Here is a 19,775-nt window from a genome sequence, read left to right as displayed (position 1 = left end):
CAACCAGAGTACTAGCTTTCCTCCATTCAGACTCTTTTCCTCCAGTCCCACCTGCAGCTGTCAAAAGAGATGACTGAGCCAGGGCTCTCAGAAGTAGCTGCTTCCCCTCTGTTGAATGCATCCATGACACTGAGGCTTCCGCAGAGAGTGGGGCTTAAACCTTCCCTCTTAGAAACCTGAAGCAGAGTAAGGGGTGCTCCAACTGTGAGCTCCCTGTTCACCAGCCCTCCCTGGTGCTGCTTATCCAGCTGCTCCATCAGAGCAGAGTATACTCTAGAGTGGAGGGACATCAAACCTGCTTGAGAACTTCATAGGCAATTTGAGACCAGCATGCTTCTCTCAGGCATGGTTGAGGATCTTTAGGGTCCTGAGGACAAGCCAGAAGGCCAGATCCTGTACCTTCAGGTCTCTATAGTGTTGCTGGTGGGCACAGAAGGGAGATTTGTGAACTCATCTCCAGAGGCAAGGGAACTTGTGTGGGCAGAACAGAAAAGAGAGTGCAGTGCAGGTCCTAGCCATAGCAAACTAACAGAGCACCCCTCCCACAACAGGAAGGCCATGCCCTCAGCCCAGGGTGGGATCCTGGACAGGGACACCCCCCAGCCCACACCACCACTGTAAGGCAGCTCAGCTAGTTTGAGCTCCTGATTGCTGGCAGATGCAAGAGGAAAATCATGGAACTGGGAAGGGGGCACAAAAGTGAAAGCCACTCGTAAAGGCAGATTGTGAATCTCAGATGGCCCCTGCCCCATAAGCAGACTTTCTGGATGGGTGGGACCACTTCGGCCCTTCCCTTGTGGCTTTTACCAGAAGCCTGGGAACAGACTTTTGACCCTTGCCAAGACACCTACCTTACCAGCTTTTGTGGAGCTTAAGAGCAGGCTCACCCAACCAGCCCTCCCCAATCTCACTTCCTGACCCAGCTCTGCTAGGGTAGAAAATAAGAACTCACTTGGAAGTTCCAAGGCCCTGCCTGCCATTTGCAGCATTCAAGTGCTTTTTCTGAGGGCTAGAGCTGGTCACAGGTCTCAAAAACAACACTGTAGCTTGTTCCTTCTGGCAAGCATCACCTAGTGGCAGGGAAGTCAATTTGCACAGCCCTTTACAGCACATACTGACTCGATCATAAAGGATGTGGTTGATTCTTACTCACAAGTACCACCTACTGTCTCAGAGATTAAATTGGTATTAAGATGATCACAGGGCTGGAGAAAGAGAAAGGTTTCCAAAGACCTCCATCCTTCCTCATCAATGAGAGAAAGGGAATCTGCTCACACACATAGCTCACCACTGCTGCAACCTACAAACAATTAGCAACTGAGAAAACCACAATAAGGATATCTACAACCAAGGCATCCATCTAGAACCTAGACCCCCCAGCAAAGCACCCATAAGCAAAGCTAAAGGTTCTTACCCAACGTATGCTACAGACGGAATCTTATGAGTGAGGTGGAGAGAGCCTCATCTAAACAAAAGCAATTTCAAAAAAAAGAAGCAACAGCTGCCCCAGATGAGAAGGAATTAGCACAAGAATTGTGGAAGTATGAAAAATCAGAGTGAAAGATACCACCAAAGAGGGACACCAGCTCTCTAGCAATGGATACCAATCAAAATAAAAATATTGAAATGACAGATACAGAATTACAAATATGATTGTAAGGAAGCTCGATGAAATTAAAGAGAAAACAGAAAACCAACTCAAAGAAACCAGAAAAATAATTCAGGAAATGAATGAAAAATTCACTAAAGAGATATACATATTTTAAAAAAAGCCAGGACAGGTGTGGTGGCCCACACCTGTAATCCTAGAATTCTGGGAGGCCGAGATTGGTGGATGGCTCAAGGTCAGGAGTTCGAACCCAGCATGAGCAAAAGTGAGATCCCGTCTCTACTAAAAACAGAAAGAAATTAATTGGCCAACTAAAAATATATAGAAAAAATTAGCCAGGCATGGTGATGCATGCCGGTCATGCCAGCTACTCATGAGGCTGAGGCAAAAGGATTACTTGAGCTCAGGAGTTTGAGGTTGCTGTGAACTAGGCTGATGCCATGGCATTTTAGCCATGGCAACAGAGTGAGACTCTGTCTCAAAAAAAAAAAAAAAAAAAAAAAAAAAAAGCCAAATAGAACTTCTGAAAATGAAAAATTCATTTAAGGAAATTGAAAACACAGTGGAAAGTTTTAAGAATAGACTAAACCATGCAGAACAAAGAAACTCAGAGCTTGAAGACAACTCTTTTAAATAATCTCAGTCAAATATAAACAACAAAGAATTAATAGGAATGAACAAAGCCTACAAGAAATAATATAAAATAGCCAAATATAAGAATAATAAGCATACCTGAGGGTGAAAAAAGAAAATGCATAAGAGCTGGAAAACCTATTTTAGGGAATAATTGAGGATAACTTCCCTGGTCTTGCTAGAAATTTAGACATCCAGGTATAAGAAGCTCAACAAACACCTGGGAGATTCATTGCAAAGTGACAATCACCAAGACACAAAGTCATCAAACCAGCCAAAGTCAACATGAAGAAAGAACTCCTGTGAGCTGTGAGGTAAATACAACAAGTAACTTAAAAAAAAAAATACCATCAGGCTTAATACAGACTTCTCAATCAAGATCTATCAAGCAAGAAAGGATTTCAGTCCCACCTTCAGTTTTCTTAAACAGAATAACTAGGAGCCTACAATATTTTTTGTGTCCTACAATACTGTTTCATATATGAAGGAGAAATAAAGATTTTGCCAAACAAGCAAACACTGAAGAAATTCGTAAAGACCAGACCTGCCAGACCTGCCTGCAGAAAATACCCAAAACTATATTATATACATGGATCACCATGATAGACATCCACAAGTATAAAACCAACCAAAATCTAAAGCTCAGAGCTCATATAAAACAATAGCACAAGAGATAAAACAAAGAAATAGGGCATTACCCAACAGAATGAACAGAACAGCATCTTACATATCAATTCTATCAATGAATGTGAATGTCTGAATGCCCCACTCAAGAGACATAGGCTGGCTGAATGGATGCAAAAATACAAACCAGGTTTATGCTGTTTCCTGGAAACAAATCTAACCCATAAGAACTCATACAGACTCAAGATAAAGGGATGGAAAAAAAAAAAACAATCCATGTAAACAGAAACCAAAAGAAAGCAGGCATATTCATTGTCATATTGGATAAAATTGGCTTTCAATCAACAAAGATAAAGAAAGACAAAGATGTTTATTATATAATGGTAAAGGGAACAATTCAACAAAAAGATATACAATCCTAAATATTTATACACCTAACACAGGAGTGCCCATATTCATAAAGCAAATTATACTATATCTAATCAAAGAGATAAAGAGCAGCATCGTAATTGACGGGGACTTCAGCACTCCACTGACAGAAGTAGAAAGGTCATTCAAGCAGAAAATAAATAAACACTGGAACTAAATTAGACTCTAGAACAAATGGGCCTAACAGACATTTATAGAAGATTCTACCCCAAATATTTATACCCCTATAATAATATTTTTGGAATTGAAAAAATGCTTCTGTACAGCTAAGTAAAATAATCAACAGAGCAAATCAATGACCTACAGAATGAGAGAAAATATTCTCAAACTGTACATACAATAAAGGGCTAATAACTAGAATCTATGAGTTTATAAAGAACTCAAGCAAATCAGCAAGAAAAAAAAAAACTGCCCCATTAGAAAAGTGGGCAAAATACATGAACAGAAGCTTTACAAAGAAGATAGACAAATGGCCAATAAACATAAGAAGAAATGCTTGACATCTTTAATCATCAGGGAATTGTAAATTAACACCACAATGAAATATCACCCTTTTCTACATAGAGTGGCTTTTATTAAAAAGTCCAAAAACAATAGATGAATGATGTTGGTGCAGAGAGAAATTTATACACTGTTTGTAGGACCGTAATTGAACAATCTCTATGGAAAACAGTATGAAAATTCCCCCAAGTACTGAAAGTATAACTACTATTTGATCCAGCAATTCCAGTACTGTGAATTTATCCAAATGTAAGGAAATTATTTTACCAAAAAGACACTTATACTTGAATGTTTATTGCAGCACAATTCACAATTGCAAAGCTGTAGAATCACCCCAATTGCACAGCCATTCATGAGTGGATTAACAATATGTGGTGTGTGTATACCACAGAAAAGTACTCAGCCATAAAAAAGGATGAATTAATGCCTCTTGCAAATATTTGGATGGAAGTGGAGACCGTTATCTTAAGTGAAGTATCTAAAGAATGGGAAAACAGATACCACAGGTACTCACTATTAAATTGGAACTGATGAGCACACATCTGCACTGAGGGAAGTAAAACTCATTGGAAATCAAGTGGGGATGGGCACAAACCTACCTAACAGGTACAATGAACACTATCTGGGTCATGGGCACACTTGTAGCCCTGACTCAAGCATTGCAAAAGGGATCCACATAACCAAAAATGTTTGTTACCCTGTGATATTATGAAATAAAAAATAAATACATTTTTAAAAATAAAAAAATAAAATGCATGATATTTATAGCCAGAAACTAATACATTTTGACACATTTTTGTCAAGCTGAAAGATGCATATTGATGAGAGATAACATTTGCCATCATTGCTATATTATTGAATTAACAAATATTTTTAATTTAGAGAATGATTTGATAACTTTTGATATTTTCTAAGGTTTCTAAAGAAAGCTTGGGAAGAAAATTGATGATATCTAAGCTCTTAGAAGCAATACTAAACATCGTAACAAAAAACTAGAGATACTACTTCACTATTTCACTATTTCATAATGATTATTCTTAGCTTGGTATATCTCTTAAATATGTCCCTTTCCTCCATCCCACTGTCATTTCCTTATTTTATTCCCTTATCATTTTTATATTAGCTGCACTGCTGCAATATTCTATGTATTATCCATCTGTTCCAGCCTCATGCCCTCCAATTCATCATCATTCATTCACCATGATCATCATTCATTCATACTCAAAGATCAGAACTCATAAATGACATATAAGGCTTAACAATTGGCCTCAAAATACATTCTCAGATGATCTCCTATACAGATTTCAAGTTCAACAAACCTCATACCACGGTTACCAATTGCTAATGGACGCAGAGAAGCAATTAGTGCAATATGAGGAGTACTACAATAGAGGATTAAGGTTAAGGAATTGTGAAAAATAAATGAAAGGCAAATAACCTCAACTAGAACAGGGTGGGGTTTCAAAAGGAAGACGAATGGGTCTATTTGTTATTTCCTGTTTTCTCATCTTTCATTGTATTTATTTTACTTTTAATTTTTGTCTTTGGCCAGGGATACTTTTCTTCATTGGAACAGCAAATGGCGACAATAGTAATATTTTATTATAGTTGTTGGCTAGGTTAGAGACTATTTCTTGGTATCTTTTGTCCTTTTTGGCTCAGTTTCTGGCATTGAATAGCCACCTAGCTCTGGGTACTATTATTTGTGAGAGCATGATTCAGGATTCACCTCAAAACTCAAATTCTTCAAATCACAACTTGGTAAGAAAAAAATTTTTAAATAAATAAAAATAAACAAAAATATAAACTCAACTTCTATAAGCTTTCCCCAGCTTACATACATGATTTTCTCTTTCTTTAGGCAAATTATTATTTTGTGAACAACGCTTGGCTAGGGCTTGTCATACCAGATCGCATGTGCATGTGTATCAGGAGATAGGCAGTATCTGGTGTCTGGTCTCTATCTTCCTCTTCTGTGAGCTCCCTGGGTCAGGTATCAGATCTTCCTTATTAATTATATATTTGTCTTATTGGTCTCTGCTCCTTCCTGTCCTAGCACTGGGCTTAGAACTTCTTATGTACTTGAGAAATATAATACATTCTGAAGTTTTTAATTTTGTATATCAAGAAAAACTTATGTCTGAATTATAAAGGTTTCAAATTAAAGTATATCAAAATTCTTTAGAAGACCTTTTCTGTGACATACTAAATATTAATATCGGGGACAATAGAGTATAATCTGTGTTCAATAATCTTTCCATTTCAGTATCATAAGGTTTACCTATTAGAAAACAAAAAGTATACAAAATATATCAAGAAATTGACAAAAATCATCTCCAATCTATTATTTTTTATTTGCTTCTATCATATTGACTTTAAATACATGTTTTATTATATACAATTGAAATAATAATTCTTAAGTGTTAGCCTTTTAAAAACTGAGCTCAAGGAATAAAGAAATTAAATTTTGCTGAATTACTGACCGGTTATGACCTAACCACTATTTTTGGTAAGGATGATAATTTTTTTTAGCATATACTAAACTTAGGGCAAATAAGAGCTCTATGGTAAATAAGAACTCAACTATATGCCACAAAGTCTTTAACTATATACATATATATTTATATAGTCAAGATATATATTTTTACATATCTAAAAATATCAAATGGAATTTTAAGAAACCTTTTCTAAAAAAGGATTTCTAATACCACATATTTTGGCTAAATATTAAAATAACATACAATTCCCAAATATATAGAGATAAATTATGTTTTATATCTTAATATTCTGAAAATAATTTGTGTCAAATATAAAAATCTGTATAAACATGTATTATTCCATTTATCGAGTGAATATTTCCAATTATACTACTGGGTAATAACATCAAGTGAGAAATTTAGCATTTATTTTGATTGAATTAGTTTTATTTAATGAGTAATAGGCATTATTATAGTCTATGTATATTTTAAGTAGACTCCAGGGGAAAAGAAAAAAGAAAGGACTCCGAATTACCCACAATTTTCATGTGATCTGTGTTCAATACTTTATGCATATAAAGCTTTAACAACACTATTTTTCTTCCCATTTTACAAATTCCATTTCCCCATTCTCTAACTATGGTCTTTAAAATACAAATTTCTAAGCCTGGTAGCAATTGTTTCTTGTGAAATGCACATCTCCAGTTTTTCTTTAGACAGGATTCATATGACACTGAGACATTTATATAATAAATATAAATTAAGATCATGTACAGCATTTCATTTTTTTGAAAGTCACAAAGAAAAGAGGGTATGCTTTTAGTTTTTTGTTTCAAATGTGAACTTTTTTTAAAAAGTAAAATAATGATGATATGCATATATATGAGCACTACAATCCCAGGGAGGCAAATGAAGTTCATTGGAGGGAGGGGGAGACAAAGAGAAAAAAATTATTGTGTGTGTCGTATATATACAGTACATATGCATGTGCATATAATATAACAAGAAGAAAAGGCAAATGAAGTCTTTGGAAAAAAGCAAATGTTATGATATAGGAAATTCTAGTAAGCAACATTAATTGGAAGACCTCAAAGGGAGCAATTATTTAAAAAAAAAAAACAGATGAAAAAAAAAACTCATAAGCATGTACAGGTGATCTTTATTTGAACTAAGACAGGAAATAAAACCATTATTGAAATAAATGAACATGTTTTAATATCTAAATATTTCTAATTAAAGAAAAATTTGTAAATAGAAAAACTGCCTTTATTCTGTATTTTTAAGTATGTAAAGGCCCAGTCGAAATTAATAGGAATCTGGGAATTATAAGGAAGACAAGGCCTTTAGAATTATTAAAATAGAAAAAGAGATTGAGCATGAATATTTTGACTTGCTTTTTTATGGAATTAAAGAAAAAAATCATCAGTGTCTTTATCTTTAAAATCATGTAATGCTTATACTAACAGAGGAAAATAAACTAACTCTTATCAGCTGTTTGGGAAAGAATAAGAAAACTGTTCACATTTAAAGGCCCTCAACGGAAATTTTCTAACTTAAAAAGATTTTGTAACAGAGTGTGCATTGGCTTGAACCTCTTTTATTGTTCTGGCCCCTAAATTCCCATCAGAGCTGATGATTAAAGTTCTACCCACTGGCCAGGTCCCTACAATTATCCCATTGTGATGGCGCTCTACAGTGGCGCCCTGCTATGGCCAGACATCAAGTCATTAGAGAACTGCGAAGGATGTTGAAGAAGGTCATTTTAATTCCCTTTTCAACCCTTCTCAGGAGTGGCTCTTTAGTTCACAGAGCTGTGGGTACTTGCTTTCAAACTAACAAGCAATATTATAAATGGAGGCTGCATTATCATGATTGCAGACAATCTAAAGCACTTGAAGGCCAAGGATTCTCAGTCCTCAATATGTGCTGTTTTGTATTTATCAGCTGAAAATATATAGACAGTGCAAACAATAAAAGGCAGAAAATGCAATGAACAGAGTAGTAGGGGGCAGGGAAAACAATAAAAGAACGCAAGATAATGGCAAAATGAACAATAGAGAGGAGAGTACAGCCCTAGTCATTTTGTTGGTATATAAAATATTTTTACCCATTTTCTTGCTGTTCCACTGCATAGTGTTCCAGCTCTGTACCAGGAAGGGGCTGGACAGGAGGAGGAGGTAGAGGGACATTGGCCCAGGTCGATCCATTGTTTTTCTGTGGTTTAGAAGAGTTTTTATTTTTCTTCTTTTTTCCAGCTTTCCCACCTGAAAGTAATAATGCATTTATTCAAAGATGCCAAATATCAGAAGAAACATAATATATCAAATGGGGAGATATATTTATGTTTCAGAACACCAGAATCAGTATGTTAGAGTTGTTACAATCTATAAACAATGAAATGATATAATCAGAAAAACATTTTTATAAATCACTCAAAATAATGTTCCTTTCCCAATGCATTAACTATAGAGCTGAATAAACCAAAAACATGGCTGCCATATCAAAAGCACATTTATTGATTTATTCACGTCTGCTGCCTCAACGTTTTCATTGTTAGAAAAAATAATGGCCCATAACAAATTCTTTTAAATGTCAGATTTTAGTGCATTTATAATGCTCTTTTGCAGAATCTCTCTCAGTGGAAAATGCAGTGTCTAAGGATATAGGGTAAACTTTTCCATTAGAATTTACTCAATTTATTTAATCCAGGAGAGTAACATTTTTCTCTCAAAAGTAATGGATAAAAATCAATCAACTACAGTCTGGAGAATATCTGTAAATCTTTCACAAGAATACATTTTGTAGACCTTTAAACTAATGAATGGCACAATTATTTTTGCATACAGTGAGAATAGTTCTCAGTTATGCTTTAAGCATAACATTTCATAAAATTCCAAAAAGGGGAAAATTAATGGAAATACAGTAATTAGTTTCAATACTAATGCAATACAAATGAATTTACGTGTGAAACATGAGCAGAAAGTAAGTGAGAAGCATATGCGGATCACATGAACCCAATATCTGAGATTACATGAGACTTATTGAAATATAAAAATAGGATTTATCATCTTACAGTACTTTACTTTTTACTCTTCCAAAATTAAGTAGATTAAGTCTCTTCCTCAAAAATGGACCACAGTTGGATGAAGGAATGAGTTCTTCTTGAGCAGAATAAGAAAGGATGTTTCAGGGGAACCTAAGTTACTTCTGTCACTCTATCATAGCCTATAGCTACATCTGCAAAGAATAGTATTGATCATCTTGGACTTCATCCTTCTGGAACTAAAAGTTGTGAGCATAAAATGTTTGTAGCAGGGCTATTTAGTAATATATACATATCATTATAAGTCCACCCATCCCCTTTCTTCTACCAGTTACTAATCTGCATCAGCCAAATTGGGACACCATGTAACTTAATAATACCATATTTGAGTGTCAGAAATTGATAAAACTGTTAATCTAGACATATTGCCAGTTATAAAATTGTATATGTTTTCTACATAACATACACACATACACACATATTTAAAAGAGCATCCTTGCAAACAAATGGCTTTCACTTTTCCTTTTACTTAGCATTTAGTAGAATGAAAGGTATTAAGGGGAAGGAGGGCATATATTATCTGCTTAGAGGATAAGAGATTGATCTCTGGATTTGAATACTAGCTCCTCACTTATTAGATAAGTTACTTAATAAATATGGCCTCCATATTCACACATTTAAAGTGAATAAAAAGTTACTATTAATACTTCTTTGAGAAGTATTAATTTGAGAATGCAAGAAAGTAATGCATATAAAGTGCTGAGAATGTACAAAATGCTCCATAAATGCCACTCATTTTTGCTCTTCCCTATCTTCTCTACCTTAGAGAAAACCCAGCATCCATTATTGTCTAAGATCTTCTCCACTCTCAACTTCCACAGGCCCAGTGAGTATCCCAGACATAGCCAGACTCTCAGATTAAGAAAAATTAAGTTGAATGAATATAAGTCTGTAAATTTTGCCTTTAAGATAGATGAACCTTAATCTTTGGTTTCCTGATGACCTACCAAAATTATAAACAAGGATCACACCTTTTTCTTTAGTGTCAAAACTATTAATATATTTCAGTGATTAAAAGAGGAATGGATAGAGCTATTTGTCTTTCCTAGCTTTCGCTCTAGGTGTAACTCCTTTATTCCTTATATATTTATATGAGTAAAGTCTTTTTCACTTTCTATAGCACCTTTTAAAATATATGTTATGTAATCTCCACCAGAACTGAGTGACAGAAATAGGAAAGTTTTTATGTCTCCATTTTATACATGGAAAAATTGAGGCTCATTCTGAGTATTACATGGCCCATATTCACATGGTAAGAGAAAAACCAGAATTTAGAAAGCAGCAGCTTTCCTGGAAATTACTATTTTTAGAGCTCTGAACCTGATTCTGTTGAAGTCCTTGCTCAAAGTTCAAGAAGCCATTCATTATCTACTCCTCCAAATAATAGATTTAAAATATATTGGAAACATGGCTGATTCTCAGAGGGACTTTGTGAGGGCTTTCTATTCAAAATCCATTTTCCCTTTGGGGTGAATATTTCTGCTCTTTCATTGTGGGCAGCCTGGGTAAGACTATTAATCAACACACCTGCTTTCTCTTACCAATGAGCTAAGTGGTATGTTCTTAGCATGGTGATGAGCATATGACAGAACCTCTAAGGCACTTAAATTCTCTATCTGAGATCTGAGTCTTAAATGAAGTGAGGCAGTCTGTTGCTGTTACTTGTAACCAAAGAACCCACAGTCATTTTAAGGTGAGAATAGCCTTGAAATATGTTTGAAGGGAGCATAGTTATGATGAATTGCAAACATATTTGACCTCCCTCTTCAACTCAAAGTGTAAATATTTGGATTTTTTATGCCCAATGAATGATTTTTATGTAAAGAAAAATATGAAAACAACTTATCTTGAAAATTAATGTATGTCTATTTAAAAAAAACACTTGAGTATTTAAAGACTTATTCTTACCAATATTGCTATATATATATCTTTTTAATTGCTGTATGTAATTTTTAATGTATACCTTGTTATTAAATGATTGCAAATACTATTTTGAAACATCTGATTTTCCTTGTATATTTTTAATGGTTGGATTTTTAACAGAAATACTAACAACTTATATAATTAGTATATTATATTAATAAAAGTTTTTCAAAGAGACTGATAAATTCACTCAAATATTATATTAATAATTCAAAAATATCTAACTTTCTTTATCACTGTGATTATTTTAAATCGGTTACATTGCTTTGCACAAATTAAGAAAATCTTATAATATGATATGGTTAGCTAACTATAGGGAAGTTTGATCTTACATTTGAGTCTGAAGGAAACATACCTATAATTTTAAGAATAAAATTAAACTCTGTAATGTTAAATTCAATTGGACTAAATTAAAAGGAGAATAATCACTTCACTCTCACCTATTGAAGAATGCTTTCTATCACCGATTTAAGTAATTTTGTATTCAAATGTAGATGAAGTAGGTAATAGAATTCATAGATATATATAAATGTCACTCAGGAGATTAATGGATTCAAAAAAGCAGTAAGCACTATTGTGAATCATATTCTACTTACAATTACTCAAATGATAACTTTTAAAACTTGGTGGCAATCAACATATACTGAATAATTAAAAAAAATAGAAAAAGGACTTATGTAATTCATGGCTTAGAATATATAGAATATATAGATTAGAATATATAGATTCTTAGAATCTTAGAATTCTTAGAATATATAGATTTCTTTCTATATATTTCATGAGACTACATATTTTTAATGAAGTAAAAAGAAAGCCTACAGTAAATTACTTTTTAATTATTCAGTACAATTTTAGGACATATTATAAATAAATGACAGCATAAATGACATATAAGGTCATTCAAAAAGTTTCCTTATAATATTAAGCCAGTTTAAATTCATAACAGATGTTTAAAATATTTTGAATTCTATAGTGCACCTAATCCTACCAATAGGCAAGAAGAGCAAATGACTCATTTTGAAGGGAAGTGAGAGCATTAACATTTTAAAACTGAGAGAGTTTTATCTCCTGAGGAAAAGTAATTTAGTAAATGTTACTCTAATGATGTAAAAAATTTAACTCTTTATGGCTTTGATGCCTGGTAGCCTGTGACATATCATGATAGAATATAATCCTTTACTAATAACCTGTAATTAAAAACAAAACAAAACAAAAACTCCATACAAACAAATAGCATATGATTAATCTGAACAAATGAAGCAAGTAGGGTCATGGAATAAATTAGAAATGCAGATAAAATCATTAGCCATACAATGATAATGTTATGTTTGGAAGTTAGAGTGTGTCTCCTACAATCTTCTCATTTTACACATTAGGATCTTTGGGCCTGGGATTATCACCGATATTCATTACAATAGGTATACATTTTTGTTCAGTAAAGTGTGCTTTTCCACACATGAGCTATATAATACTCACATTATAGATTGTTAGTTTAGCTGACATAGGTCCAATATGTATATTAAAATTTACAGTATGAAAGAATGATCAATATCTATATTGTGAGGTTTTTTGAAATTAAATATTAATAGTAATAATAATTTTCCATATTAACTTTACTATTTAGAACAGTATAATATCATTTAGTAAATAATAAATATTATTCCATGATATAATATTTTGGAAAGATTGTCTAAAAATAGGAAGTCACATCACTGAAATATTAATATAACAAATCTCCAAAATCATTTTCATTTTAGTTGAATTTACCTTTTGGTGTCCAGGACATGGGATTGACTTTCATGTATGACCTTTCTATTAGAAAGTTCTCTTGACTTTTAAATAGGGTTCAAGGCAGATCAAACTTATCTGCTCTTTAATAAATAGTATTTAATAAAACATTATTTTTCTCTAAATACATCCTTGCACAGTTAGTACATAAAGGGTGACAGTGATTTTGATACCCCCTCCCCACCCTCAAAGCATGATTTCATTAGGATAAACTGTTACTGCCATTTGAAAGATACCTAACAGTGAGTCGTGATTCAGTATTTCTTCATGGTTGCTAGGAACACAGGTCATATGCTGGTGACAAACAAATATTTCTCCTTACTGTAATGAGACCAACCTGAGAGACTGCCACTCCTTTCTGAGCTGTTGTGAGAGCTGGTGGTGCTGAAATCCTGAGACTGGTTGTGTGGCATTCTATTAGACAATCCCTCAGCCAATCGGTAGTCAGGGATGTAAAGTAAGGCTAAGGGTTAAAGGGCAGAGGTCATAGTGGCATCATGTGATTAGTTCACAGCACAAGCCCATGCAGAACATGCAGTTAGCAACTCAGAAGCAGATGTCGTGGGAGAGTGGAGGAATGTTTTGTCTATCCTGGCCTAATGGAAGTAGAGATGGATTGCTGATCACTATATTGAAAAAGAGCTAAAGGATGAAACCGATTGGCGTTGGTTTGTGGCGGCCGCGGTGGTGGTGGTGGTGGTGGTGGTGGCGGTGGTGGCGGTGGTGGTGGTGGTGGAGGAGAGGGTGGTAGGGATTATTCAAATTACTGAATACATGCCAGTATATTTTTTGAATTTAGACAGTAAACCTGATAATGAATCACTAGGTCAAACAACAAATACTAACTTCTATTTCATGCACAAATGATATGAAAATAACTCTGAGGGCACAAGAACCTGACTCACCATTGTTACCTTTGTTCTGATCAGGTAGAGAATAACCAAATCCCATCAGATCTGTTTTTTGCTGGATTGAGCTTTTCCACTGTGGATCAGGCAGATCGACAGCCAATTCGTGTATGCTATTGGAATGCAATATTTGTGTCGTGGCATATGGGGTAGCCTGTGTTATTTGGCTGGAACTGTTGTATGTGGTTTTGGTAGTGAAGTCAATGCTGCTGTAAATGGCTCCATCTGAGAGCATCGTTGCTGTTTTATCCCCTTGGCCTGGAACCGGTGGCAGCACATCTGTGGTGAACATAGGGAAATGAAACAATTTAATGATGCTCCGGAAGCCCAAAACTATCAGGGTTGAAGATGAAAAATAAGCATGTCATGCCGCACGTTTGCATTTCGGCTGAGATGGGCTTCATGAGCCAGTGAAGGGTAGATGATGTACAACCATCGCCAAGCTATCAGCCTCAGTGACAGGCAGGCCCACTGCTCGCCCTTCACATCTCACTGCTTAACACACCCCTCCCCCCATTTTCTTCCACCGTGAATGAGAAGTTTGGGATATTTCACTACTGAAAAATGCTTTCAGTTGTTCACTCTGGTTTAGAACCAATGAAAGTATAGGTTTACAAAAGCAATGAATGATAAGAGTGAATTTACAAATCGTGGATGAAAACATTTTTCCATTATACCCCAAAACATAAAATACAACTGTGAACAGATGAAAAAAATTTCCCAAATTATACCATCTTGACTATGAAGTACATTCTTCTGAAGTTTTAACTTGCCTGATTTGATTTCATAGCTCCAGAAATGGAGAACAATTGATGGTAGTAAATGTGTTCTTTTTTCTTGGATAACAAAGGAAAATTTTTCATGAATAAGTCATTTTCACAATACAGCAGTATTTGACTATAGAAAAAGCAATCTCAGTGATCAGTGAGTTTAATTTATGCTATCAACTCTTAGAACTAGAGAATTATAGTTTCATGTTGTAATACAGCAAGAGTAAAATTAAACTTCAGGAACAACGCTGAATATCAATCAGTCCATTTATCATTTTGGTATGCTGAATTATCTTTACATGATGCTTTATAATTCAGAACTGCCACCTCTCTCCTGAACTCTTATTGTCCCTTTCTGGAAGGAAAAAACTAAGTAAATCTAAACAGAAAAACACTAAATAACACTACTTTTAATAATAGAGAGTTAGAATGAATCTAATTGTGGTATATTTCTTAATAATGTATGTTCTGAAAATGTCACTTCATCAGACTTGGGTCATCAAAACACTTGATTTCCTCATCAGAAAACATTTTCAACTATCTTAAAACTTTTAGATTAGATTATTCCCAATGGTGCTTGAAATAAAAAAATGTTACAGAAATATGTTTTGCTTTTGCATTTTACAAAAGTTAAAAATTGTTTTCTTTAGCAACAGTAGTAAGAAATTTATAACGTATTTTATACTCTGTATCATTTAAGTCTTTCTGAAAGAATTGAAGTACGGAATTCCAATTTGTTGTACAATTAAGTGGATATGTACTTTATTAAAATAAATATTTCAAATAGATATCAGTGAGATTGTTAAACATACCCAAATTTATAATATTTCACTAGGTTGTATAAGCAAATAAAATTGCTTTTGGATTTCAGATTTTTGCAACTACTTTCTTTCCCTTCTTGCTTTTAACTATATACTAATTACAAAATTTTATATTAAGTGTATATCATTTTCAAGTGTTAATATTTTTATTCTCAAAAACTTTTAATATTTGACATATCAAAATTGGTGAAAATAGATCCTTTACTTGGGTAAGTTTTCAGATTTTCATTTCTGCCTCTTCCACCATGTCTTTCACTGATAAATATTAACCAAATAGAAATGTTTCTCCAAGATGGACCCATTTACACACACATTGAACCTGAAATTCTCCAGTGCTTTAGATTTGAACTGTAAGCCACCTCAACTGCAAGCTTTTGAAATAGTTACGTGCCTAAATGATAAAAAATGGAAAAATGTGGTCCCAGAATCTAATCCTACATAATATTCCTCTACAATAATGAATATTATACTATAGCTCTGGAAATAGAATCTCTCCTTTCCCTGCTAGACAAAATTATATTCAGCCTTCAAGTCTAAGTGCTTCTGTATTGACTTTGGGGCTGCATATTGTCTTCAAATATGATTTTATCACTCCCTTATTTTCAGTTCTCCAAAAACAAATTAAATTATATCCCAGTATTAAAATAATGGAATATTATACATGAATATCTGCATGTGGAAGACGTTCTGCAATATCACATGATTTAGAATTCTTGGCAGGCTTTCCTTCCAAGAGGCTGGACCTGAATAGGTGCTGCCATCTTTAGGCAGTAGTTTGTTTTCCAATTATCACTGCCTCCACCTACCAATTCTTAATGATTTAGGCCAGTGGTCCCCAACCTTTTTGGCACCAGGGACTGACTGGTTTCACAGAAGACAATTTTTCCATAGACCAGGGCGGGGCATGGTTTGGGGGTAATTCAAGCACATTACATTTATTATGCAGTCAAACCTCTCTGCTAATGATAATCTGTATTTACACCTGCTCCCCAGTGCTAGCATCACTGTCTGAGCTCCACCTCAGATCATCAGGCATTATATTCTTTTAAGGAGCATACAACCTAGATCCCTTGCATACACAGCTTACACGAGGGTTTGTGCTCCTATGAGAATCTAATGTTGCCACTGATCTGATGGTAGGTGGAGCTTATGGGGTGATGCTAGTGATGAGGAATGGCTGCAAATACTGATGAAGCTTCTCTTGCTTGCCTGCTGCTCACCTCCTGCTGTATCGCCAGTTCCTAACAGGCCACAGACCAGTGCCTGGGGGCTTGGGGACCATAGCTTTAGGCTGTCTGACTGGTTGGTGCATGTTAACATTTTAAAATAAATGAATTGTAGAAACACATCTCTCAAGTTGGAATTAGTGATTCATTCTGCAGTTTTTCAACATCTTGGTTATACTTAAGCATTTATTTCCTTTGGCCTGGTAAAATTATCAGTATGAATGATTATCTCTTTTACTGTATCATAAGTTACTTGAGGACAGGAGCACATGGCATTTATTCCTATAATTTCTTCTCCAGTGTTTTGAAGAGAGTAAGCACTTGCTGATTTAAATGACTAAATGAATTTTTTATAGTTTGCTTTGACAGAATGCAGATTTATGTAATAATTAGTAAATTTGAAGTTCAAAATGCTATTTTTACTGCATTCAAGTATGTATTAATATTCCATTCTTAAAGGGAAAATGTCAGTATTCATACTTATTCATCTAAGTGAATATGGTTATACAGTCATACATGTGAATCAACCTTTATGAATAGAATACAGAGTAGTATAGATAAAAGAACCTAGGCTTTAAAATCAGTCAGGCCTGCATTCTATGCCCATATCTAAAATTATTCATCTTAAAACACTTTAGTTTGCTAGGGAAGTGAAACTGGATGGATATCAAGTGGGGGGAGGGGAGAATGGCTGAAAACCTACCTAATGAGTACAATGAACACTATTTGGGACATGGGCACACTTACAGCTGTGACTCAAGCATTACAAAAGTGATCCACGTAACCAAACACATTTGTACTCCCTTAATATTTTGAAATTTAAAAAGAATTTTTTAAAAACTTAGTTTCTTGACCTTTAAAATGAAAATGTGGTTATCTGCTCCACACATTATTATGCAAAGAAAATGAATTAAAATGTACAAAAAATCCTAACAGTATTTCTGGCACATAGTAAATGCTCAAAATGCTGATCATACTGAAAAGAAATACAGTAAACTCTACAAAACTTTGTCTTGGCCTTGATGTTCATCTGTAAAATATTTCACATCATGAAAATGAAGTGGAAATGGAAGAAAAACCTTGCAAATCTATAAATGTATTCTTTGTTTAAATTGGACCAAGACATTTTACATGTTAATGCAGCCTACTAGAAACTGAAAAAAAAAAATTTCCATCTTTAAACATTCATTTCTTGATATAACAATAGAATGTTGCATCATTTCAGTAAAAATGCAACCAGTAAAAGAAGCAGCTGTTCTGTGATTGATAAAAGCTTTGGGAACAGGGTTCTGTTTGACAAAATCAGTCTGCATAGTAGGGAGAGGGATATTCTGCTTTCCTGGTGAGGGGATGTTCAGGTACAGAAACTCCCCAAGGTGGAGTGATAGCCTACAGATGCTCAGAGTCTGTTTACCTAGAGGAGGCAGCTACATTCAGAATCTCTGGGAAAGTGAGAATTCTAAATGGGGTGTGATGGCTTTCAGAGGGGTAGCCAGAAGCTGAGGAATTATACAACTTACTTTCCATTCTCTCAGTTACTCCACGGATGCCTATTAGGCACTGATTGTATGCCAAGCTTTATGCTAAACCTATGTATACACATAAAAATGTGTATGTACACACATACACACACACATATATGACTCAACTCATTAGGAAATTCATTCATTTCCCAAAGATGTCAATGTCTCTCATTTCTGGAGCTTAAAATATGGTAATTTCTTTCCTATACACCTTTTTCATACATTTGACCAATTCCTGCCCCTCTTTCAGTTATCACCTTAACATTCCCTTCATAGAACTTTCTGACTCCCAATGGGCAGCCCTCCCATGTAGGGTACTGGCAAGGCAATTAATGTCTATGTACTGTCAGCACAACTTTCTTCCAATGGAAAACTCACATATACCTGCCAAGCCAAAAGCTGAGATCAATGTTAGCTACTCTCTCCCACTGACTGCATGAACAGATGAAGTCAAGGAAAGGTGGTAGTTATTTATGTAGATCTACTTCTATATTCTTATAAAAATGTATGAAGAGGACTCTGGTGCCAACAACTACCTAGCACCTTTTTGTCTTTCGTTTTGGATGCCAGTTATCAATTGTGGAGCTATAGAAAAGTTCTCTCTCAACATGTTGTCATATTGACTTAACCATCTACTCCTTACATGACATATTACAGTAGGGTAAGATAAGAACCACCTCTTTTTATGTCAGTATTACATTCTTAGTGTTTGCCATAATACCAAGTACACAGGAAGTGCTCAATAAGTATATATTAAGTGAGATTTAGAGAAATGAAACATCTAGTCCAAAATCAAAAACCCTATTTGGAAACATAGTTTCTGATTTTAGTAATCTTATACTAATAGTCCTGAAAACAAAATATGATATGCATATTGATCTTTTGGTTAGTAATGATTTACTTAAAAGCTTGGTTTTACTGTAGGTAATATAGACACAATAGTTTTATATTAAAACAATTAGAAAATGCACAGTACTGTTAGCACCTGTGATTCATTAATTTTAATTATGAGATAAAATATTCTCTGATATGTCTTCTTTAAAAAATCTCAGAAATAAAACAAATCCACAATAACAAATAGCATTAATTTGAAAAATGTAACTTACCTCCACGACTGAAATTTCCAATCTCATTTGGGCCACTATTGCTATTGTTTACTGGCAAGCTCGTAGCTGGCCATGAATCAGCAAGCCACGGATAACTGGGATCACCAGCATTTAGAAGACCTGGACGGCTAAAACAGAAATTACATGGAAATCAACCCATGGGGCTCAATGCAAGATTTTGACACCTGTCTAACACACTCAAAAGGGTTAAAGAATTAATAATATTTTAATTGACTTCAAATTAAAATATGTAGGCTCTGAAGAATAAAGGAATTTCAGCAGTTCATTATGGCTATATATAGATCAACACTGACAGTGGAAATAGAGAATCCTT

The 19,775-nt window shown here is 34.5% G+C and overlaps 1 protein-coding gene across 16 annotated transcripts in view; it reads right to left on the bottom strand.

The window, feature by feature from the left end:
- The window catches only part of ROBO2 (roundabout guidance receptor 2), a 1,246,890-nt gene that overhangs the window by 36,157 nt on the left and 1,190,958 nt on the right, over positions 1–19,775 (bottom strand). For 10 of the 16 annotated variants that reach the window (XM_076000825.1, XM_076000828.1, XM_076000830.1 and 7 more), the window contains 4 exons: positions 19,442–19,569; positions 13,993–14,274; positions 13,425–13,550; positions 8,381–8,537 (listed from right to left, as the gene is read on the bottom strand). In XM_076000825.1, the coding sequence (XP_075856940.1) occupies positions 8,381–8,537; positions 13,425–13,550; positions 13,993–14,274; positions 19,442–19,569 (693 nt within the window). The remainder of the gene's footprint in view (positions 1–8,380; positions 8,538–13,424; positions 13,551–13,992; positions 14,275–19,441; positions 19,570–19,775) is intronic. The other 6 variants (XM_076000833.1, XM_076000851.1, XM_076000840.1 and 3 more) reach the window with 1 other exon arrangement.

The sequence above is a fragment of the Microcebus murinus genome, chromosome 1, assembly GCF_040939455.1.
Source record: "Microcebus murinus isolate Inina chromosome 1, M.murinus_Inina_mat1.0, whole genome shotgun sequence".
In the NCBI taxonomy this organism is placed as follows: domain Eukaryota; kingdom Metazoa; phylum Chordata; class Mammalia; order Primates; family Cheirogaleidae; genus Microcebus; species Microcebus murinus.
The sequence above is the reverse complement of the archived record's forward strand: the minus strand, read 5'-3'. Positions and strand labels throughout refer to the sequence as shown.